The sequence below is a fragment of the Etheostoma cragini genome, chromosome 7 (genome assembly GCF_013103735.1).
Source record: "Etheostoma cragini isolate CJK2018 chromosome 7, CSU_Ecrag_1.0, whole genome shotgun sequence".
Taxonomy (NCBI): Eukaryota; Metazoa; Chordata; class Actinopteri; order Perciformes; family Percidae; genus Etheostoma; species Etheostoma cragini.
Genome location: NC_048413.1, coordinates 13,308,557 through 13,333,060, shown reverse-complemented (window position 1 = coordinate 13,333,060; position 24,504 = coordinate 13,308,557). Strand labels below are relative to the sequence as shown.

Here is a 24,504-nt window from a genome sequence, read left to right as displayed (position 1 = left end):
CTGCTCCCCGTGATTCCCCTGCAGCCGATCCACTCACTCTGCCCTCATGACTTCCTGCCTCCCTGACAGCGCTATGCAGGAGTCCATTAACTTTAAAACATGAAGTCTGTCGTTAAATCAGGGTGGAAGTAGACATCCATTATTATATCTAATCTAGAGGCCTGTAAAAATAATGTTAAGCAGGTGTGTAAAGTTTATCATGATCACCATCTTACTTTAGCTTGTTGGCATGTTAACACTTTTTACTTAGCACCAAACACAGAGTAAAGCTTGGGCTGATAGGAATGCCATTTGTTTTGCAGGCATTTTGTCATAAACTGAAGTATTGGGCTATGTGAAATTCTGAACTGATGATGCTGCTAACTGAAAGGTTATTAGAACTCATCCTGAATGGCACCTGAATGGGTGAACCAAATGTTATGGCAGTCCATCCAATAGTTGTTGAGATATTTCACAAAAAAACACGAAATGTCAACCTCAGGTGGCACTAGAGTTAAAGTTGGGGGATCACCAAAGTATTCAGGATATACATCGTCTACTAACCATGAATGTCTGAACCACATTTGTGCAAAATCCATCCATAGATGTTAAATATTTCACAGGATGAGTGAAAGCTCTGACCTACCGGAGGTGCTAGCAAATGAGTCAGGGGATCAGCAAAGTCAATGGGATTGATCCTCTGGGGACAATCCATCTCATAGTTGTTGAGATATTTCAGTCTGGACCAAAATAATGTCCAAGCTAGAGTGCTGCACATTTTTGCATGGCTAAAAATATCTAAAAGTCAAATTATCTTGTAGATATCTGACTGAGATTCACGATTCGTCTGGTTGTATCTACTCAGATCCCTGGAGGCCTTGGACATGTCCTATAACAGATTTACCTCTGTCCCAATGAATCTTCCTCGCCATCTTCGTAAATTGACCCTCCAACACAACAACATCAGTCACATTGCTGCCTTTACGTTCCGTCACATGCGGTCCAATCTACAGTCCCTCCGTCTATCCCACAATGTCTTGAGCAATGAGGGTATGGAACGAGTCTCTTTTGTCGGAACATACCGCTCACTTGGAGAGCTCCTATTGGACAACAATCGTCTGGAGGAGGTCCCTCGCTGTGTTCGACAGTTTAAGAACCTGCAGGTACTAAGACTGGACAACAACCAGATCAGGTAGACATGCCTCTTTCCATACAATTTTCAAAAGTCAAATGTGATTTTTATAATTCAGGGATAAGCTATGCATGTTTGCTTTTTACGCAACCCTGTCCTGATAACATTAGGTGTGCTGGTGCAGCTTCCGTTGGAAATGACTCCAAGGAGCTTGGCAAAGAAGCAATATATCTGCACATTGTTATGCAGATACATTTATTCAAACTAATATTTCAACAACAGTCCTCATCAGCATAAAGATGAAGACAATAACTACTGTTGGCAAAACTGTTTTTCATTACTGTTGTGAACTGTACCAGACTCTGTGTCTTCTTTAATCTAACAGCTTTATGCAGTTCTTTGTGCATTTGGGGAAACAACAAATTAGCACTTGTGGAAGGAAAAGTGCAAAACGCAGCAGACGTAGTATGCCTACATTTAAGTGGTATGTATGTTGTGGTTGCAGGCTGGTGAGGCAGTGGGCAGTGTGCCACCCTCGCAATTCTGGCTCCACCTTGACTTCAATCCACTTGGAAAATAATATGCTGGAGATGGAGAAGATTCCCCCAAATGTCTTTTCCTGTCTCATTGATGCTCAGGGACTGGTACTCTATCCGCAACAGGGACACTCACATGACCAATAGACTACACAGTGGGACGGACATAAGGACAGATACATAACTACAATATACTGTACGCATGTCTATCATGCTGACGTGCAGCTACTCATACTTTTTTTTTTTTTCTAAAGGCCGGGTTTACAGATAAATAGCTGTATTGGGTAGTTTGCTTGGTTAGTCAGTGCTATCATGTTGGCATCCCTAACCCTGTCTTTTCTCTTTCAACTCTTACAACGACTGTAATGTTTTTGTATGCATTAAAGTAAATGTGTAATTTGCACAATCATGGAAATAACCATTATGTAAAATACTCTTGGAAGTGTAAAAGGATAATAAATTGCAGTGGAATCCAGATCTGCTTTTCATTCAAGGGGTAGTATAAAGTATTTAAGTAATACTTTTGAGAAAATTAGGGCTAAAATGGATTAACCTGTGTCTCTAGTCTGGGTCTGGGACTTGCTGGAGGAGCCTTTAATCAGGGTAAGTAGAAATAATGTAAGGGTTTTTGGATGTGACAGGGACATTGATGGAGGGTTATAAAGAGGTTACATTTTGGGACTGCAGCAGGGGGGACCCAGAAAGAAAGTGAAAATGTCTGGGAAGGACAATTTAAACACCACACAGGTTCCCTATCACCAGACTGACTTCCAACATCCACACCTCGCTGCTCAGCAAAAATGCAAGTGTAATAACCTGGTTTACATCAGCTGTTTTGTTCTCATCAATATGTGAGTCATTAAGAAGATGCATAATTTTTATTTGGTTGATCTCAAAGGGAATTACATGTATTGAAACAAATAAGTATTATTATTCTGTTCAGACAGTTGTTTGCAGTTAAGAGATGACCTGTGAGAGATTTCCGGTTGACCTGGGTGGAATCACGAGGAGAAGAAGAAGAGAAAAAAAACACACAAGGGTGTAGACTGGAGCAAAGTTGAGCAGATAGTGAGAGTCAAGTCAAACAGCCTAGCGTTTTAGTGTGTATTTTAAATACATCGGACTGTGAAGAGTTTTCCGTATCATGCTACGAGTGTGAGTCGGCACTGTTTACAGCTGGCCAAGTATTATTCATATACTGAGCTTTTGGTGAGAGGGTTACACAAGTACTCACTCTGACTGTGAGAGGTGCTTGTAAAGGTGACGTAAGTCACTGTAGGATTATGAAAAGTAATTGGGGTGCAAGTATGTGTGTGACGGGAGTGGGGCTGCCCATTATTTGGGTTAGCAGGAAGGTAGTCTCGCATTACTCCACGCATCATTCGGGGATGGAAGGAAAACATGCTCTGGTTTTTTGGCATTTCTTTAAACCAATCACAATCGTCTTGGGCACCGGAGAAAAGCTGTGTACGTTGTGTACACAGCTTTTGTGTACGTTCAAAGGTGGTTTTAGTTGTGCAACAGAAAAACTCAGATTGCACAAACAGTCTAGCTAGCTGTCTGGATTCACCCTGCAGAGATCTGAGAAAGGTTAACCATAGTCCTCATAAATTGACTTGAGTTTAAAATGCCAACACATACGAAGCCCAAGGCAACGGATATCCGGCCTGAATGGTTGAAATCCGGCGAATGTTTAGGTGGCAACGGAGTGATCCCGGAAGTGGAATGTCATGGATATACAGTAGATATAGTAAGAAGGGAAGACATGGAAAAAGGCAAGGAACCTGGTGGCACACCATGAAGTGAAGAAGATACAAAAAACGCCCTCTTTTTAGACATGGTACAGCAATGGATCTTAGAAAGTCTCTGAGCTGATCAGCAAAATATTAGAAGAGCAGCAGTTCAGTCTAGTTGAATCAGTCTAGTTGAATCCAATAAGAAGTTTCCAGAAGACACAAAGAAAGGAGACAGAGAGCTAAAATTCTTTTTTCCGTTTGGGAACTAAAGCCGGTGGTGTCCTGCCAACCTTGTCGACAAAGTGAAATCAGATCGCAACGTTCTCTCTTTCTCCTGCTGTGTGTATATCAGCACAACCGTATCTCGCTTTCTTCTGCTGTTTGTCCCTCGCCCCTAAGGACCAAAATAGCTAACAATGCACCATTCTTCTGTCTCGACATATTTATAATTTTGCCTCTGTTATGTGAATGTGACATTAAATGAGAGCCTTGCCCATAGCATTTTTGTGGTAGATGCCCTTAACGCAGTCTTGTTGAAATCATAACAGAGCAACAACAAAAGAACACAACCCCTATAGCAATCTCTCTTATTGTCTTCTCTGAAACAACAACTTCCTCTTCTCATCTATATTATTACCAAAAACTCAGTTTAACATGAAGTGAACCTGACAATGTGTAGACGCCTCAATTCACAGTGTAGTCAGATGCTTTACACCCAACGCTGCAACAAACATGACACAGGTATTTGCAGTCTCACTCACACAAAAAAAACTAAATACTTTATGAAGGCTGATGAAAGTGCAGTAGTCTCTTTAATTTGTTCATCCACCCATGCAAAGACACAATACATTTCACTGTATGTCAGTTAGAGTAATGGATATAATTAAAATGATAAATGTTGAGTCATGCTCAGTATGAAGTCGTAATTTACAGGCGGTGCACTTGCTGTGTTTCCTTTCTGGCTCCAGGTTTAAGTTTTCAACAGACAGTAGAGTGCAGCTCCAAGTGATGCAGCTCGAAATGAAGAACAGAAGTTCCTCTTCAGACACTACAGTTACAAACACACTCACTCGAAGGAAGGAAAGAAGAAAGAGACAGGCAGTTAACAAGAGAGAGAATGAAGCTGGGTTATTGAGATGAAGCAGCTGACAAATGTAACAAGGTTATGGGAAAAGAGTACATGCATGGTTTGAATGTGTAATATGAACACACACACACACACACAAACACACACACAAACACACTTTTCTACTTTTCACTATCAGCCTGGGCGTGTAATCACATGTTAGATTTTTGTTTTCAGTCTTGTGCATGTGGTGCTGTCTCCATTTTACATAATTGTACAGTCATTTTGCAAACAGCACATTACTGTCTAAGAAACTACATTCACATTTATACTGCAGTTCCTGCACGTACAAGCAGAGCCGCGTGAAACAGTATCAAATCTCTTTTTGCAGTTTCCTTCTTTGTATTTTTGCACAGATGGATGCTCTAACTTGGATCTTAAATCCTCAGTCCAAAGCTTGACACATGGGGTATTTTCAAATTTGATAACTTGCCACTTCAGTGCCAGCCATCATACTGAGTGTAACATGGTTAAACTGTCAAGTCCCATCAAACCCAACAGATGTTTTGCATCCCTTGAGCTGAACCCGGAGCCCATTTGTTAAAGAGGTTTCCCGTAGAGCGGCATGGTGCTTTTCTGTTCCCATGCGCTCTCTGTTCTACCCGGCGACAGCAGCTTCCTGTGTTTGTTATTAGAGGACTGGTGGGTGTGTGTGGGGGGATGCTGTCTGATAAAACAAAAGCAACAGAACACACCAGAGATGTTCACAAGTCATTTTCTGGAAGTCTAAGTCAAGTCAGAAGTCTTTTGCAATGAGTCCAAGTCAAGTCCTCAGTCTGGCCACCCGATCTCTCCCTAAAACTGTATTGTTAAATCTTATGAATTCAAAACATGTCCTGTGGCTGTCATCCATACAGTACAGTATTAAAATCAGTTGTAGGAGAACTTCATCGGGTATGCTTAACACATCCCTCGAGCCGTCAGACCTGGTGAAGTATTAACCTAACTCTGTCACATCATATGGATACAACTATAAAGATACAATGTGTTTGTTCCCAGCATTAGCAAAACACTTTGCGATGGTTAGCTTGTTACCTGTGATCATATATGCTAAATGTAACGTCTTTTTCACATTGCAAGTGACTGACCTGTGTCTGGGTGTGTTTTGAGACGCCTGATGAAGGACGACATTGTTCATCCAGCATCATTTCACTTGGTGACACACACCTTGAATGTAACTGTTTGCTTACTGCCACTGTTTACGTTAAGTCAAGTCTGAAGTCTTTTGGGTCGAGTTGCAGGTCAAGTCTGAAGTCAGCTGTTTGTGCGACTTAAGTGTGACTCGAGTCTCAGACTTGAGTACCCATTTCTGGTACACACACAGAAAAAAACAGCAGAAGAACGTCTTTTTCTGACTCAGATGGAGCAAGAAAAGGAGAAGGTTGGAGGGTGGAAGATTGAGAACAGTTTCTTGCTAGAACAGGAGATTGGATTCCAGTGTTAAGGGTCAACTATTTGGGGTCAACAAGAATGTGCTTACTGCAGGGTACAGGACAACTAACTGCTCGGCCATTAGCCCTGCTGTGCTCTTCCTTGATGTCCTGCAACATTAATGACTGTGAAGTAAACATTGATTGGGCTGAAATCCAAATCAAGAAAAACAGTCAATACTATTGTTCTCTTCTCCATCTTGTACCAGCACACATGCATGCACGCGTGCACACACTCACTCACACACACACACACACACACACACACACACACACACACACACACACACACACACACACACACACACACACACACACACACACATGCAAGCACACTCTATGGCAGCAACTACCCAAGAGCTAACAAGTGGGTGTGCTAGAGACACGTTAGCTGAAGACTCGTAGGACAAAAAAGAGTTTAATTTGGATGCCAAGCCCTCTAGCTACAGACCAACACCATAATCAAGTGAACCACAGCGAGAGAGAGAGCGATAGAGACGGGCAGACAGGGAAAAAAAAGAGTGAGAAACCAAGGACTAAGTCTACAAATTTAGGGAGAGAGGAAGCAGAGTAAGGAGGAATGTTATCTGCAAAGACCTTTATCATAACTCTGTCTCTTGCCAACACCCCTGCAGGGCATTGATCTGGTCTGCATGCCTTTTCTGCAACTGTGGATACTGTGCTCTTTGAGAGAGAGAAAAGCAGGCTATAACTGAACAAAAAAATAAGCTTGTTGGCAGGCCTTGTATAGATATGAATGACGAGGAAAGTGATGGTGAAGCAGCAGAGACTACGGCTAATGTGCAGCCTAGATAGCTGCAAACGCCTGTGTGGGCAACTTTGTACATGGGAAAGTCGGAAAGTTCCCAGATGGCGTTGCTTGCCAAACTTCTGGGAACTGGGAGGAAATCAGAGAGTCAGTGAGAAAGAACACTTTATCCTGCCAAAATAAAATATATTGGAAAACTGTGAGAAGATGATGTTTTATAATCACAGCCCTAGAAATACATTTTTCTTCCTGATTTTGGTGGAGCTCGTGGTATCTGCATGTTCTCTCCCAGTAATCAGAGCAAAATGTGTTGCTCTGTGTTATGCAATTAAATAGTGGTTGGTTTAAAAAGAAGAATTAAGTATGACTCAGCAAACATCATAAAAAAATCCTTCCAGACAAGTATTAACTGTTGAAACTTCCCTGGAAGTATGACCAGGGATTTTACTGTGACAGCTTCTTACAGACTAACAATGTGATAACATTAGGACGTATACTGTAGTCTAAATACACACAACTTAACATAGATAGATAGATAGATAGATAGATAGATAGATAGATAGATAGATAGATAGATAGATAGATAGATAGATAGATAGATAGATAGATAGATAGATAGATAGATAAAGAAAGAAAGAAAGGGAAACATCACCAAAATCTTTTTAAACGCATCTAATGGATGTAAAAAAATAACACAAACACACTTTAATAGGAATAAATTTAAAATGTTGTAAAATGTTATTGGTGTAATAATATTAATAATAAGTCTATTGTTTTCTGTGATTTTTGCGTGATGTCACTTTATAAATGATCATAGGAGTAATATTAGATAGCACAACTCCTACTGTAGCCTGCTATAATAGCACAGCACCACTGTACTCAGGCCTCTCCCACTCTTTCCCTCCATCCAAAAAGGGGAGAAAGGAGGCTGGCTTGTTAACTTTATGGGCTTGACCCCCCCCCCCCCCCCCCCCCCCCCCAACTCTCAGTCACTTCCTCGGTGTGGACTGAAACAAGCACACACAGTGCCCTGACACAGTTTACAGTGGCGGAGGAGCTGCAGCTGGAGATCAGAGGACCACAGGGAAATACTGCAATAATCCCTAAATGTGATGAAAAAATAGGACTTTAAAAAGAAGTCTCCAGGATAATCTGACGCACAGAAAGAGAAAGCTTTTTTGTTTTGGTATTTGGAATTAATATCTCATTTTTGTCCATAAGGTAGGGGTGATGTTTTTACTGTGCTATTTAGTCTTGTACTTGGCAAGGGTCAACCTTTCCTTTTCTAGGCTGATTTTTACTTGACAAAATAATTACAGTTTTTGTGACATATTTAAACTTTTCAACTGTAGTGATGTTGGTACTATTAGAATTGTAGTAGCTTTGAACTCTTCTACTGCTTCTTGTTATACATTTTCACATTTGTTGTGCTTTGATATGATTTATGTCTCAACTTTTATATTTTCAGTTAAAGTTATCATATCATGTTTACATAGTTTACAACATGCAACCTATTAAAGGTGTATCTTGTTCATTTTTCCCCCCTCTCATGATTATTAAATTTAAAGTATTACCAGTACAATCATCTAGCTACTTAATGCAACCTGTTGCATGGACGGCTGATGCTGTAATGTTTTAATCAGCTCTTATTCCAGAGCTACACTAGATGGCGCAACAAGTCTCCAAAGACTGCTCACCGGGAGCCATCATTAGTAGATGAGATGATAATTATACAAAACTTTTCTTTCCACTCACTTTATTCTCAAATAAACGCACCCTTAATCTCTCATCAGACTTTAAATGTAACGCAGAGCCTTTATAGGGACTTTTAAGTCCATCCCTGCATCATCATTAAGGTAGAATAATTATAGTGAAACATGCCTATCAAGTCAACCCACTTCTGGTACACAGCTGCACTACCCTAAAATTCAGCCTCTGTACATACACACAGCGTTCAGATTGATATGTGTTGAGAGAACTGTGGCCTTAGAAACTTTATTTGGCAGGGAGATTATCCCAGCTTTCTATGTTTTATTTTTGTCACATAATATGATGCAAACAAGCTTTTAACGTCTGTGGCTCATTTCTGTCTTGTGCTGATGACTTCATGTCCAGCAATGGTTAACTAACATGTATGAGCCATTTATGCCAGTTTATTTAACTGAGTCACTTTACCATAAAAAGGCAGAGAAAGCAGGGTTTGACTGTGGAGTTGATGGTCGGACAGTGACAATTATGGTCTACATCTGTCTGTTTCCTGACCTTTTGGGCTGTCTGCCGATTAGCCAGCCTGTGGGTTGACCACCCAACACCTGCTTGTCTGTCTTCTTGCTGCCTTGCGTTCACCTGTCCATCTCATCATCATTTTGTCTAAATTCAAACTCACATTATCCCTGTAGCTTCTTGCCACCGTTGAGTGTTGGTTTACCGTTATTGATTAATTTCAGTGGTAAAATATTCCCTCACACAATTTAAAATTCAAGTTAAATTCAAACTCAGGAAATGTTGTCTTTTCCCTGTTTTGATGATACAATTTACTGATTGTTCCATTTTGGTTTTAAAAACAGTCTCTATTCATTGCCCACTTATTAATGGCCCAAACTTTGAAATACTCCACATTTTTTAAACGAGACTCATCTGGTCACAGACGTGGATCTGCAGGTCATTTGTCCGATGTGGCCTTTTTTGTTCTGCATTGCTCTGCTCTTTGTTCTGCTCTGGATAAGCTTCGTCTCTGCAGCCTTGAGCAGCTTGCCACCACATCCAAGCTTGGCGGCATCAGAGAAGCTGCCAAACTGTTCCTTTTTTAGGGATAGCAGTCACCAAATTACAGCCGCTGGGGCAGTTAACTCCACCCGAACGCTTCTACCGGACCCGCCTAGCACTAACAGCCTGTGTGTCTAAACAGTACACAAATTTAGAGTGTGTACGTGTGTCACATGTGTGAAGAGAAGGCAACATGGCATAAGAAAGTGAGGGAGTTTAGCCAAATGACCAGATCATTTTGGAGGTAGATTGTGATTCTCAGACCAAATTAAATATATGGTTTACACATGCATGCATGCCTGTACGTGTGTGTGTGTGTTTGTGTGTGTGTGTGTGTGTGTGGTCATTTGTGTGAGTTTTACATTTGTGTCTCTTTTAGGTGTCAGACTTTATTGCAGCTCGGATCCTGTTTGTTGTTTAAAATTTAGACTTTATTCTCTGCAACACAATGCTAAGCCATGTCAGATATTTTGTGCTCAGTCAGCACTGTGATCCGTTTGAGAAACCCTGTGAACAGCAGTCAGCGTTGACGTGGCGGCTGCCAATACCAGCGTTGTTGAGCCAGCTGGCAATTTTGATGAGCTCTCTGCCCCACCTTAACTCTTCTCTGCCAGTGCAGTCTAAAGAGCAGAGCTGATGTGCTCCTGAGTATAAATACACAGATATAATGAGCTAGCGATTTATGACTTGATCAATATTGTAAGGCTTAGTGGATTTTGGAGTTTGTGGCTCATTGTAGTCCCAAAAATTTGCTACGGACAGATAATAACAGCAGTTACACAACATGCAGTGATAAAAGGGGTTTGTGATGATTTCACACCTATAAAACTTTCACTGTGGAGAAAAGGTGGCAACAATTCATGTGAGTCAAAAGAAAGTGGGCTTGTGTGTATGATTGGGTGGAAAGTAGTAGCGATTGTCTTTCTCTCGACTGCGGTCATGTATCTTGAGATGATTGTTCTTGGCAGCACAAAAGGCATATAGCTTAAATATATGTTTGTTTAGCTTGACAAGGGCAAAGACTGCCTTGTGGGAAGTCTAGTCACATGTGAGGTCTGACAAGTACCCAGCACTTGATGGATAGTGCATGAAGGAAATGTAAAGCTGATCTCAGAAGCTGGGTGTGGGAAACTCAAACAACTAATACCCTTTCACTGACACCGGGTCAGTCTGCATCCATCCCTGAATCCTGTCTCATATCTTCCTTGTTGCTCTTGCACCAATGCAATTCATATCTTTCTAAAAGTGTCTGTCTTCTGTTGCCTGTCATGACAGTTTCCTCAACCTTTAGAGGTCACATACATTTTATTTAACAAAGTCTCATTGTGTGTGTGTGTGTGTTTGTGTGTGTGTGTGCGTGTGTGCGTGTGTGCGTGTGTGCGTGTGTGTGTGTGTATATGTGTGAGAGAGAGCTGACACACCTTTAGCACAGGTGGGGGACTTCCTCCCGTTTCTTCTTTGCTTTGTTGAAGTAAAATAATCATTGCTGCCGAGTAGAGAGAAGCCATCTTGTTAAATGTTAAGATGATTTAGATTTATGGAATGTGGCAAGAAATCATGTGGACAACTGAACACTGTACCCACATGTGATTGTTGAACATCTCTTTTCAAAAGCTCATAGGCATTAATCAGTTGCCATTACAGCCTCCCCTCTTGTGGGGAGGACTTTCACAAGATTTTTGATCCTGGCATCAGGAAGTTGCTCCCTCTTATGGAATTAGCGGGGCACTGATGTTGAGTGATAATGGTTGGCTGGAGGTTGGCATTCCAGTTCATGCCAAAGGTGCTTTGTATATTACAGTTCATGTAAATTTAAACTTAAAGACCGAGGTTATACCCTTAGAAAACAAAAAAGAATGCATTTACACTGGTTTGTCTACATACGTTTGCCTATATGGTGCAGCAAAGACAGCACTGATTGCAAATGTTGATTGTAGTCACCTTCCTGTATCTTTTGCAGCTTCATCTCTCACATCCTTCTCACCACCTCCGACACACAACTCCCACTCTTTCTTTCTGTCTGCCTCATAATTGTCATTCTACCCTTATTTTGTTCCTTCTTCTGCCCCCCACATTCACTCCCCGGCACCTCAGAGACAAACAAAGTGAGCGAGACAAGAATAGCAGAGCCATCCATCCATCCATTAAAGCACTTCTTGGCCTTTGGATGAGAGGAGAGCCAAGGCAATAACAATTAAGATTGAAGCTCTTGGTTTGTTTTTCGTCTCAGACCGGATGTTTGGTGGCTCTCAGCTTAACTGGAAGCAGAGGAGAGGAATTTGTACTAACACACAATGGCCAGACATAAGTGGTCATTACAGCCAGAGAGGCTGCTTAAATTTGGGATGTAGTTTAGTCTTATCGTCACGTTGTGTTCATAGAAGTCTCAGTCTGTCATTCCTGGATGATGATGGTCCATGATCCAGATGATGATGGATGATGATCCATTGTACCCAAAACATCTGCTTAGAAATCTCCGACCATGTGCACATCTTGACAAATCATTGCACACTCCACAAATCGGAGCAAGATGCTATATTTTTAGATTTGCAATACTAATTAATCCTCCCTGTGAGAAAGTTCAAGTTGCAGAAATCTTAGGTTTATAAAAAAGTCTGGTGGCTTCTATGTTCCAGCTCTTTTGTTTGTTGCGTGTCATTGTGCGATACTGACTATATATGCCCTCGTTGTGTCCTTTCCGTAGCATTCTTCTGACCAAGCCAAGGCCAGTGGTGTTTTTTCTTCTGCAAAATGGTATAATTTGACTGCTATTTTTAATGCAGGGAGCAGACTGCAGGGGCCAGTTATTCATGCATTCAGGCCAGGTCTACTTTATGCACAGGCTCTTTGTTTTACATATTTAATGTGCCTTAGTAATACTTCTTGTTCTTTGAAAAGAGTTAAAACACTTTAAGTAACTTTAAATGCAATGGTCACAGACTGAAAATGGATTTCTTTCAAATGATGATTCAGGATATAAAAGGTTATGAATGTACAGTAAGAGTTGAAGATGAATTGATAAGCATGTGTTAAAAAGTCATCACTCACACGCTGTGATGCATACTCTGCCCACATTCTTCTTTGTGGAGTGTTTTTGTTCAGGCTCTACTTTTGTATTTTAAGGGATCAGTATGTGTTTAAACAGCTTTTTTTTCATGAAGTGTGGAATGAGAAGCATTTTCCCAACATAAAAAAGCCCTTGACATCCCCCTCACAAGCTTTATTATTGGAGTCTCTGCCTGTTAGGCCATTCAAAGACTTGTGAACAGTCAGTGCCGCCAACCAGTCAGAGCAAAAATGGAGCAAGCGTTTCAATGATTTCAAATGAAGTGGAATAGGATTGGGGCAAGATGCATTGAATTTCCAGTTGTTTTCGATGCAGAACAAACTCCGAAACACACTAACCAAGATTTCACTTGAACCTTCAGTCCTCTTTTGTGACATTATTCCTCCCTCTCCTCCCTCTCTTTCCCCATTTCTCTTTCCCCTGCTCCTTCTCATCATCCATCTCTTGGTCCTGATAACGCTGAAAGACAACATTTGCTCTCCTCTTCCAAAGAAAACATGAATATGTTGGGACAGGATCTTTATCTTCATTGGAAAGACCTTTTGCATGCCAACCACTGGAATCAATGACTCCCCAGCCATCTGTAAGATTAAAGAGCTGGGGATCATAGAAGGGAATTAACACGACAAGGTTAGAGATTATAGGATTTTAGGTCACCCCAGGGTACAGTGTAGAACTGGGCTTTGGTAGGATTAGCCTTAGGTCAAGAGTCACGATTTTGCGCTGTGAGGATTAATTGGCCTGGTAATAATTTGGTTTTCTAGGAACAGAACCTTAGATTGAGTAGGGGGGAGGAGTGGGTGGCGGTATTAATGGAGGTGGAGGTATTAGTTGGGTCAGTGCATGCAGGATAAACCAAGCAAACAAACACAGACACACATATGCTCATACATCTGGTGACCTCAATCAGCAGTGTGTGTGTGTGTGTGTGTGTATGTGTGCACAGCTATGACATCATGGAGTCTGTGTTTCATGACTTGCGTACACACTCAAACACATGCATGCACACAGACGCTCTTGCACCAGTTTCCCCTCTAAATGAATGGCGGCTTTGTTGCAGGAGGCTCGGTTGTAGGAATACATTTTTCCACTACTGAGGTGATGTCCTCGACAATATCCGATTGGTCAGTGAGAAGTGACCTACTCTCTTGGGAATGGACTCGGTGTGCAGGAAGCAGACGGTGACATTTTCTCTGTGGTTTAAGGGACTTTTGTTCCCAGAGTCAACTCCTGGCAAGTTACCCTGGAAGAATGAGTTAATTTCTCCTCTCCAGCCTGCAGCTCCTGGTCTTCCTGTTAGGTGTGATATAAACAGTAGGGCTTTATAATTAAGGATAAGCAGACCATTTTATAATAATTTAATGTCCATTTATCAGTACCCCCACCACACAAACACACACACACACACACACACACACACACACACACACACACACACACACACACACACACACACACACACACACACACACACAGCCTCCTACTCTCTGTGTGATGCATATGAACCCTGTCACCCACATGTTCCCATTAAGTACAATACACACAGCAGACTTTACATGGCAGCATGATTGTTTGCCCTCCTTGGTCCCAGGTATTCTGTGCATCTGTAAATATGTGGACATCTGAATTAAACACAAGGTTTTTGGCCCGAGGGGTAGGGCCCCAGGACAGTCGCCTGCTTTGTCTGCAGGTCATCCAGCCTTGTTCATGCACTTTTTCTTTATTTGTCATTTTTGACATCCCAGACATCCCAGACAGTTCAATGTCTTGTGCATATTTCTGACTCCCATGGATATAGATGGGCTGGACAAAAGAATATGGTAAATAATAATCAATAACGCAATATAATTAAAATCTTCTAAAATTACAATAGAGTTAAATGGACAGCTCTCTAAATCAGTTTAAAAAAAAAAGCTCAACATAATAACCTTCATGAATTTAACATTTATGTTGGGCTGTTGTGTCAGACTGAATTCATTTTACCTGCTGTACCTAAGGAACTGGCAACTTAAAGCTGTTTACATTAATGTGCAATAAAACTGATTTTGCTGTCCTTCCTTCTTGTGTTTTCTCAGGTGCATAAGTGAAAGATGTTGCAACATTGCACCCTCCTGCTGTTGCTATGCGTGGCTCGGCTGCTCTCCACCTCATCGGCCCTGCCCTTCGAGCAGAGAGGCTTCTGGGATTTTGCCATGGACAGCATGGACAGTGGCGGGATGATGACAATGATGAGGGATGAGGAAGAAGGCTCGGCTGTAGAGGAGATCCTCCCCCCCGACATATCTGTGTGCCCCTTTGGCTGCCACTGTCGGCTTAGGGTTGTCCAGTGTTCTGACCTCGGTCAGTGAGAGTGTGTGAGAGAGAAAGATGCATGTCTGTGATGCTTTGTCATCATTAAGTGTGTGTGTGTGTGTGTGTGTGTGTGTGTGTGTGTGTGTGTGTGTGTGTGTGTGTGTGTGTGTGTCTGTGTGTCAAGAGGTTTAGATAAAAAAAGGAGATGAGTGACAGAGTGAGTGAGCATGACCTGAGCCTTGCACGACTTTCATAGCTCCGGGGGAATAAAGTCCCCACTTCGGTGAATTATTTCTTCCTTGGAAAAATGCTGGTGTATTTTATCAAGTAAAGGCATGTCTTTGGTGATGTGTTTTGTTACTCAGATTTTGTGCATAGATGCAGGTTGGGAGAAGAGAGAGGAAAGAAAATAAGAGAGAGAGAGATGGATAGTGATTAAGAGAGGGAGAAAGGAAGGTAAAATGAATGGAGACACTTTTATCGGAGGAGATGAAAAGTTTAATATCTCATCACTATCTTTAAAGAGCTGTTTCATGTTATTTTTGGGACTTAGACAGGATTTTTAATGGTAAACCAAAAACAGGAGGGGATTATGGAGGGAAGAATGAGTAAGTTTAAAGGGGCTTAAAGATGGAAGAAGATTGATAGAGACCAAGGTTGTGTTTATGTGATAGGATAAGGACAAGGGTTATGGACATTCAATAGGTAAATAATGGATACAAAAAAATTAAGCTCTGTTGTTTACCCACAAATATATATATACCTCAAAATTAGATTTTTTTGTCTGCAACTTAATTTGAGTGTTTATATGCTTGAATGTTTCCATTCCAGCATATGCTTCCTGCTACTGGATATTATAAGTGCATGCTATGCTTCCTCTGTCTATTCTTACAGGACCAAATAAACTACATTCTGTCTTATTTACGGATATAAAGATTCCTCACATTATACTACTGGCTACATAACTCTAATAAGCTGTCTGTGTTTAGACATAATGGCTTTGTCGAATCATCATTTTACAAGCTCCATATATTTACTGTCCCTGGTCTCTCTGCTGCGGGTAAATGTGGAAGCGTATAATTTCCGAGATGTCAAGTGCTTATTTAAAACAGTTGTATTTTGGCGGTGGCGTCTGTCTCCCCAAATGTGCTTCCCAGCATGATGTCAGCCATTTGTGTTGAGGGGGGCTGAGGTTTAAGAGGGTGCTGGTTTTGTCAGTTTGTGGTAAAGGCTTTGAGATTTGTGGCAGATACGGGTGACGCGCTGTGGTTTGAGGTTTGGAGTTTGGAGGGTTAAAGGGATCCAGTTAATCAGGGTGTGGGTGAATTTTTCCGGTTTGTTTATCATGTCTGTTAGGTTTGGTGCAGGCAGGCAGGTTTCAGCGCAGCTTGCATGATGCATCTGGAAAGCTGCAGGTGTTAGCTAGAAGGTTAATATTTCCACATCAATCCACCTGGTCACAATATGCACCTTTAGAGACCTTAACAGCAGCTGTAACAACGTGAGAAGACCATAGACTGAGTTTGGTTTATAAATAGTTTACCTAGGATTAAAACTTGATGTTACCTTTACAACTTAAATGAATTTATCTTTTCTCTCTGATGGCAAAATCTTGCTTTAGCTTCTTGCATAAGGCTAGACTTTAAAGTTACAAGCCTCCTCAGCCACTTCACCAGCTCTCTCAGCACTGCGTGGACGTGGTTTGTACAGAATGTCAGAGGGGCTGCTAAGGGTTTGATCCTGTGTGGTGACATGGAGGGTGTGGCACAGTACAGCCAAAGCCATATATCTAAACTTAACTCTAGATGGACAACTCTGGGTAGAGTCATGGGGGACAGATGTGGTTGGTGGAAAATGGGATCCCAGTGGGACAGCTGGTGTCCTCTCTCAACAGCAGGTCTGGTTGCATCATGGTCGTTGACCAGATGAGGTTGGAACTGGTTGGAATTGGCTTACCGTGGCCTGTCTACGCCACTGACCACATCTGATACATTCATCCACATGTCCTCTGTGATGTGGTCTTGTTAATGATCACTGGTTGCTGTGTTTGTGCGTGTGCTGAGTCATTTTTCAAGAGAGATCTCTAAATGGAACAATGCAGGTGTACTGTATGTCTTAACGCTGTCTGCTTTTTGTAAGCCATTCTTAGCCTTAATGAATTTATTGCTTGGTAAACAATATTCACAAGCAACCCTAACCATAACAGCTCTTGGTGTTTATGCTTGACAATGACATCGTTAACTGCACATTTTCTCTACTTCTTCATTAGTTGTTAGCAGGTGTTTTCTGTCACAAAGAAGCCACAATTAAGACACTTGGCAGTGCAGCTTCACCACTCATGCATTAACACACACAAAGCTTGTATTTTGTTTCAATGTGTCAGGGTTGTGTCGGTCTACATTTTATTTGATGTGTGATTTAGCTGACGGTATTTAAGTCACATCCGTTGTGACTTCTGTCAAATGGAAACCAGATGGAAAACATCTGGTGTCCCCATCTGACATGTCTTTGTAAGTAACAATCAGTAATGTTAGTTATGTGTAGCTTTGACGTCTCTGTGTGACCTCCATGGCTGTGTCTATGTCCACCTTTGATTAAAATAATAGACGAGAAGGCTCAAAGTGCTCATTTAAGATTGTGTGGGAGTGTGATTGGGTTCATGTTTAGGCCTGATGGAGGTTTTTAAAACACACAGTGACTATTTATTTTCCAAGGTTTATGTCTGACTAGGATATCCTAAAAGCTTGTCCATTGAAAACAAACTGTTTTTTAGGGTGTTCACCATGGAGGAATTTAAAGGAGTATTATTCCCTTCTGCATTTTCCTTTGTCCTGTATTCAGGTCTGACCGAGGTGCCAAAGAATATTCCCCTGGACACCAAGTTCTTGGACCTGCAGAACAACCGTATCACTGAGCTAAAAGAGAATGACTTCAAAGGCCTTACTAATTTATATGTAAGACAAACACACACACACACACGCACACACACATAGTTGGGTTACATTCTGTATTTTCAGCTTACAAACTCATGTAAATTGGTGTAAATTGAGGTGCCCCAGGTTTCATTCAGGTCAGTGTCCTACATGACAGCAGTAGGTCATAACATGTCTCAGGCAGAGTAGTATTTCAACTTTATTTCTCCATAGATGAAGGGAAACATAACATCTGTATGTCAAGACAGTGTTGCCAAAAGTGCATCGATCCCACCAAGGTCAGGGGAGGACGTTACACACACATATGTAGCCCACTCACTCAATTGTAATTGGTTACAGGATTATTATGTGCCACTTTAAATGTGATTGATCCGTTGCATTGAAGATTAATTGGTGAGGGGTACTTAAATGTAAAATTAGGATGTGTCTACAGCAGACAACAAATTCTGTCTAGGCTACTGTTAATGTGAGCCTAAAACTCCCATGCATTTATTCTTAGCCCCTATAACTCTTATTTAACACATGTATCACATTACTATAACACCTGAATAAACATTAAATCACACTGATTAAATGTCAAAAAAAAATGTTCAAGCACTTTAACCCTTTAAAATGTCCTTCTGACCCCAAATAAATCAAACAAAAATACATCTGGGGTTTTTACTTTATACTCTTAGTGGTTTGTGGTGGCCCACCGTTGGCACACTTGTTGTACTCACTGTTGCTTGGTAACTCAAAAAAGCTGTAGCAGTCTTGTCAAACCCTCCGTACAGGGGAAGCTGTACAATGAAGAAACCTGTCCTGAGTCTCTGTTAGTGTGCAAAACTCAGGCTCTTCTGCCATGCAGCAGCAAATCCTGAGCACCTGTACTGCAGCAGCATAGCTAGCAGCATCCAATGTACACTACCACTGTACCGTTATCAATAGCCGCTTTCTGACCAGGTAGTTACAGGAACGTAGTTAATATGAATAGTCCCCTTCTAAACAGTTCTACTAACTACTCCTCCCCCAAAAGTTTTTTTTCATTTGCATTCCCACTGGCCAAGTGGCCATATGAACTGGTAGGAAGGGTAAGGGAGTGAGGCAAGCACAGCAACGTTTTTATAGTGTCAAACTCAGAAAACAAACAAAAACAGCTATGACACCTGGCTGCATCCAATACAGAATTAAAGCACCTGAGATGAAGGATACTTACAACAGAGAATATTTCAGCATTTTTCCAAACTATGTGTTTCTCCATGTAAATGCAAAAGTTATCATATACCATTGAGAATTGAACCAGCGCATATATTTTTGTTAACAGAAATACAGATCAAAGAACAATATGTTAACAAATTTAGCAAGATGCTACACATACTTACGCATAACTCTCACTAACATTCATACACACAGAAACTGCAGAAGTGACACACGCATAGAAACTTTGGATAAGATGCGTGACCCAGACGCTCACAGGTGAATCTGCTGCATGTGTTCTGGGGTAGCTACTTACTATGTTACTTGTTACATAGGTAAAACTAGTTGTTTTAATTGATCCGATAGCATCTTCACACATGCATAGATGAGTGAAGAATTACCTCATTTGGTAATCTATAAGCTTGTATGTCTGCTTCAGGATGACAGGCACTTTAGAGTTGGGATGGCACTACATGACACTACACTGTGGTTAAAAAGTACTGCTTAATCCTAAATCTCCTCAATCAAGATATTATGAAATGCTTCTGTGTTAGTCATCAGTAATGTCCCACATTAGATCAGCGATCCTCAAGGATGTGCTCAGCTTGTACTGGCTTCGGTAGTGTGAAATACCATTATGACCCTCTGTTTCCTTGAGGATTTAGAGGTTCATTTCCTTTCTTTTTCACCCTCCACCGCCTTTTGCTCTGAGAGCTTTAATTGTATCAAGTTTGAGCCTAAAGCCAAATGGGAGTATTCAAGCTCACATCCTTGCCTCTTTGAGCAGAAAAGCTTTGCTCAGTCCTGACCCGCATTCAAGATCGCAACCCAAGAGCAATATTAAATCTGGCAGAGTAGGAAACTCCTCATGTGACCCTATACAAAGCATCTCTATTAGGGTTCGTTGGCCTCAGCTAGTGTAGGGAAAGATACTTTCAAAACGTATTTTGTTACAGAATACATGCCCAAAAATGTAATTGTTAACTTATTCCGTTAAATTAGAGTAACGTGTTCTGAATACTTGGATTATTTCCACATAGAATTGCATTTTATAGGTGTAGGAATGTGGCCATCAAATACTGCCTATTCTGGTGTGTTCTTCTGTTCCAACTAGCTGAGTGTGTACATGGACAGCAGATTATGTTTTTGTATTTGTAGTCCCAAATTGCATAGGATACTACAAAATCTAACTGCAGTCTTGTTACCACAAGCTAATTTTAGCTAACGTTATCTAGCATGTCAAATGGGGATAGTAAGTCTCTGTCGGCTCCGGGGCTACACATAGCAGAATGTCAAGTCGCACGTCAACTAAGCAGGTAGCTAACCTGATACAACTATAAAATATTAAGGTGACCAGTAAAACTGCAGCAGACGACTACCCTTGGCTAATTAAAAAAAACAGCTTACTTTTAGATGCTTTAGGTTGGTTGGGGAGCAATTTGAAGTCTGAAAGGGGGTTGGTTGATGGCAAGCAGAGGTTGCACTGCACAGTTATAGTTTGTTTTCCCCGTTCTTTCTTTAATGTGAAATGCTGTTTGATTTTCCCAAATAGAAACGCGTTCCTGCCCTGGCTCTGTTGTGCCGGTTCCATCTCCATCTCCTCTATTAATAATATCACGCAAAAAGCAAATTTTTTGTTTTCATATTGGGGCTTTTGGGAAAGACATGGAGTTGCCTTAATTTATTAGATAGTGACTAAACTTGTAAAACAGAGAGGTATTGTCATGAAATTCATTGATTTCAACAATGAAACTGTATTCTAAAAACAAACTATTTAAATGATTACTGTATTGGAATACAATTACTCATAATTTGAATTCTGAATACGTATTGCCGATACATATTCCATTACTCCCCAGCACTGGCACCAGCCTACATCTGTCTACATCTTTCAGCCAGCACAGGTGGAGAGACCTTCAGCTGGAAGATGGATTTTTGCTGGATCTAACTTAATTCACTCAAACACATTCAGCACTTGTGCATTATTTATATTTTTGCAGGTTTCTTACTTTTCAATTTCTGACAGTCTGCTCAAGTGGTTGTTTAATTTTTCCTCTCCATGGTTACTGTCTTTTTTTAGGGTTTGTCTCTGAGGAATAACCTTATTTCCAAAGTCCACCCTAAAACATTCGTGCCTCTGAAGCACATGCAGAAGCTCTACTTCTCCAAGAATCTGCTGACCACTGTCCCCAAGAACTTGCCCGCCTCGCTGGTTGAGATAAGGATCCATGAGAACCGCATCAAAAAGGTGGAAGCTGGAGCCTTCTCAGGACTGGGCAACATGAACTGCATAGGTCAGAAATGCTGATGACTTCAACACATCTAGGCAGCACCCTGTGATGCTCACCACTGTCTTTCCCACTTTATGGAAGATTAAAGAGACTGTATTTTATTTCATGCCACACATATTCCCTTCATCTTGCAGAAATGGGAGCAAACCCCATCCACAACAGTGGTTTTGAGCCTGGAGCCTTCAAGGGACTGAAACTGAATTATCTGCGTATATCAGAGTCCAAACTGACTGGGGTGCCAAAAGGTAACAACTCATCTGTGTAATTAAAATGCTAACATATATTCAATGGATTCATCTTGGAATAGTTCAGCATTTTGGTAATTGTGCTTATTCCGCTCTGGAAGGCAGATTTCTTCAATGGATTTCCCCCCATTTCCAGTCTTTATTCTAAGCTAGGCTAATAATCTGCACCTTCATGTTTAGCTGACATACGTACCATTTGAATCAATCTTCTCATCTTCTGTAAGAAATCTACTAAGCCCACAAAAAATTAATGGACAGCTATGGGGCAAGATCAAATCTCACCCTAAAGTGAGGCCTTACATGTTGTGGTGTCTTTCTTTCAGAACTACCAGATAGTCTTCATGAGCTTCATCTGGACCACAACCAGATCCAGGCTGTGGAACTGGAGGACCTGAAACGCTACAAAAACCTGTACAGGTATCTTTCACACTACTCATTTTTATTAATTACGTTTTTTTTTGTATGTTTTTCCTAACCCTAAGAGAATTATTTGCATATCTGTGAAGAATTATCCTGTGGTTTAAAAGGTTACCTTGTAGTCAGCAGTGCCCCTCAGGGGTAATCAAATGAACTACATTGACATGCCACAAAAAAGTGGCAGGATAAATACTAACTACTTTATGCATGTGTGGGCTTTTGGAACGCTTTTTTATTACTCCCTTTCTACACTCTTCTATATTCTGTAATGTGATTTCTTTTATAGTCACAGGAGTATTGCCAGGCTGCTGTGGCCCTAATTCTCACCAGGATTAATATATCTTTCTTGCAGGGATACTTATCTTGGAATTTTCAGTTACTTCAGCTCACGTTAGTAAAACAGTTCAGCTTAAAGTACAATGCAGTGGCCTGCTTTCTGCCTAAATCTTGTTTCTCCTCTTGTCTTACTTTTTCCAGGTTGGGCCTTGCTTTCAACCATATCCGTAACATCGAGAACGGCAGTCTGGCCTTCCTCCCCAGGCTGAGAGAGCTGCATCTGGACAACAACCGCCTCACTCGTGTCCCCAAAGGCCTTCCTGAAATGAAATACCTACAGGTGTGTCTAGCATGCATGCATTTTATTTCCCATCTGAGATTGAATGTTTCACATGGTGCTCTACTCACCCTCGACATTGCCACACTTGCTTTCCAGGTGGTGTACCTCCATTCCAACAACATCGACCAGGTGGGCGTGGATGACTTCTGCCCTCGAGGATTTGGGATGAAGAGGACATTCTATAACGGCATCAGCTTGTTTTCTAACCCTGTCAACTACTGGGAGGTGCAGCCTGCAACTTTCCGCTGCGTCAGCGACCGGCTGGCCATTCAGTTTGGCAACTACAAAAAGTAAAGACAGGAGGATTCAGAGAGATGGAGAGAGTGAGGGGAAGGTGATGGCGGAGGAGCAGATAATTTAAATAAAGGAATAAACTTGAGAGATGGAGAAAAGGGAGTTCATATTTGAGAGTATTATCTTTATTATTGTTTTTTAGCGAGGATAAGTTATGGAGGGGATCGGCAAAAAACTGATGAAATAGAAAGAGAAGTTTTCCCCAAGCCTAAATTGATGAAAAATGAACACTTGTGAAGCATTTCTCAATCCATATTTTTAATAAATAGTGATTATTGTGAGGTCTTTCATTAATATTTTGGTATAGATTAAAAGTAAACTATAGAAAAGAAATACATTATAGATTTCTTTTTATATATACATATAAAGGGGTTCTGTATGACTCTCTGTGTGTGCTGATTTGGGAGATGAACAAATAGACAATGCATTATCTCTGTTTCACTGTTCTGAAGACTTTGGGGCTCAACTCTGTTTAATAAATTATATTAGTATACTAACTAACAAATAACACATTTTGGGCTGTTTTCCACCATTTACTAAAGATAAAAACAACCGCACAAAACGTAGAAACTATTATTCACCTTTACCAGTTAAAAAAGTTTTTTGTACATATCACGGATGTTGACTGATTAAATGGGCAATAAGTACATTTTAAAATTCTCCTCATCGGTGCTAAACATCTTTTCTCATTGGTCCGAGGTAACTGAACCACCAGCCTGCCTGTATGACGTGTCTATTATGTGCCTTTACTAAACATAATGCTATCTGTGTAATACTTTAATGCAGTATTCCCTGAGGGGACAATAGTGGTAGTGAAAACACACATCCGCTTTGCTTTGATACAATGAAGGCAGTGTGCTCACATAGTGCTACAAACAATAGTAGTCTTGATGCATTTTTTTGCACAGTTTTTTTCTATTATGCTTGATCTGCTTGAGGGTTAATGGAGGGTTAGACTGTTTGCAGTGGTAAACCTATGTGGAACTACTTTAGCCATTAGTATTCTGTCCTGTCTCTGTACTATAATCTGACAAGCTACTGCTGCATGTGAATAAAGACATTTTAGCCAGCTGCATAAAGCCAGAGAACAACTGATGCCCCTGGGTTGGATGTTATGTGTAAAAAATAAACAATAGATATCAAACATGGAAAACCTTTGATAAATTAATCCAAAAGACTTTTGGATTGCACACATGCACAACAAGGTTACATTACATGTATTATTCGACAATAACTTTATTATTAATAAAGATCATTTGGACATTCATGGGATTCAATCTTAAGGTGTATGAGAGAGAGTTGACGCAGCGTTGTGGCGATATAATAATAATGGTATTTTAATACTGTGGACAATGAAGTTCAAATATAATATTGACTTTGGGTAATGAATCTGTCTTCAATTTAAATACATAAACATTTCTATATTAGCATTTCATCTGATATAGGAAAAGGAAAATAAAGTCAAAATAGTCATTATGACTCAATATGACAGAGTTTCAACCGCGAGTCTTTTTTCATCGATGGAAAGAGTGGCAATGTAATGTTGGATTATGTTTAATTTTGTGTGTGTCGCAATTGTTTTTAGCCTTCACCAGATGTACCACAATTGTTTGTCACAATCGTACTGTATTGTGAGATTCAATCCCACTCTTTCAGGTTCTTCCCCAGATGTCTTCTGTTTTCTGTCTGTCTTCTGCTT

The 24,504-nt window shown here is 40.8% G+C and overlaps 2 protein-coding genes across 2 annotated transcripts in view; both read left to right on the top strand.

Moving 5' to 3' along the window:
• The window catches only part of si:dkey-32e6.6 (extracellular matrix protein 2), a 13,946-nt gene extending 11,998 nt beyond the window's left edge, over nt 1–1,948 (top strand). The window contains exons 6-7 of the mRNA XM_034876767.1: nt 845–1,171; nt 1,617–1,948. Coding sequence (XP_034732658.1) covers nt 845–1,171; nt 1,617–1,794 — 505 coding nt within the window. The 3' untranslated portion in view covers nt 1,795–1,948. The remainder of the gene's footprint in view (nt 1–844; nt 1,172–1,616) is intronic.
• A 5,742-nt stretch (nt 1,949–7,690) lies between these two features.
• On the top strand, nt 7,691–23,958 carry bgnb (biglycan b). Its single transcript, XM_034877387.1, has 8 exons — nt 7,691–7,929; nt 14,617–14,881; nt 17,675–17,787; nt 21,023–21,236; nt 21,368–21,478; nt 21,802–21,895; nt 22,373–22,511; nt 22,608–23,958. Exons 2-8 carry the CDS (start codon nt 14,632–14,634, stop codon nt 22,803–22,805), a joined length of 1,119 nt encoding a protein of 372 aa, XP_034733278.1. The 5' UTR covers nt 7,691–7,929; nt 14,617–14,631; the 3' UTR covers nt 22,806–23,958.
• Nucleotides 23,959–24,504: the final 546 nt, after the last annotated feature.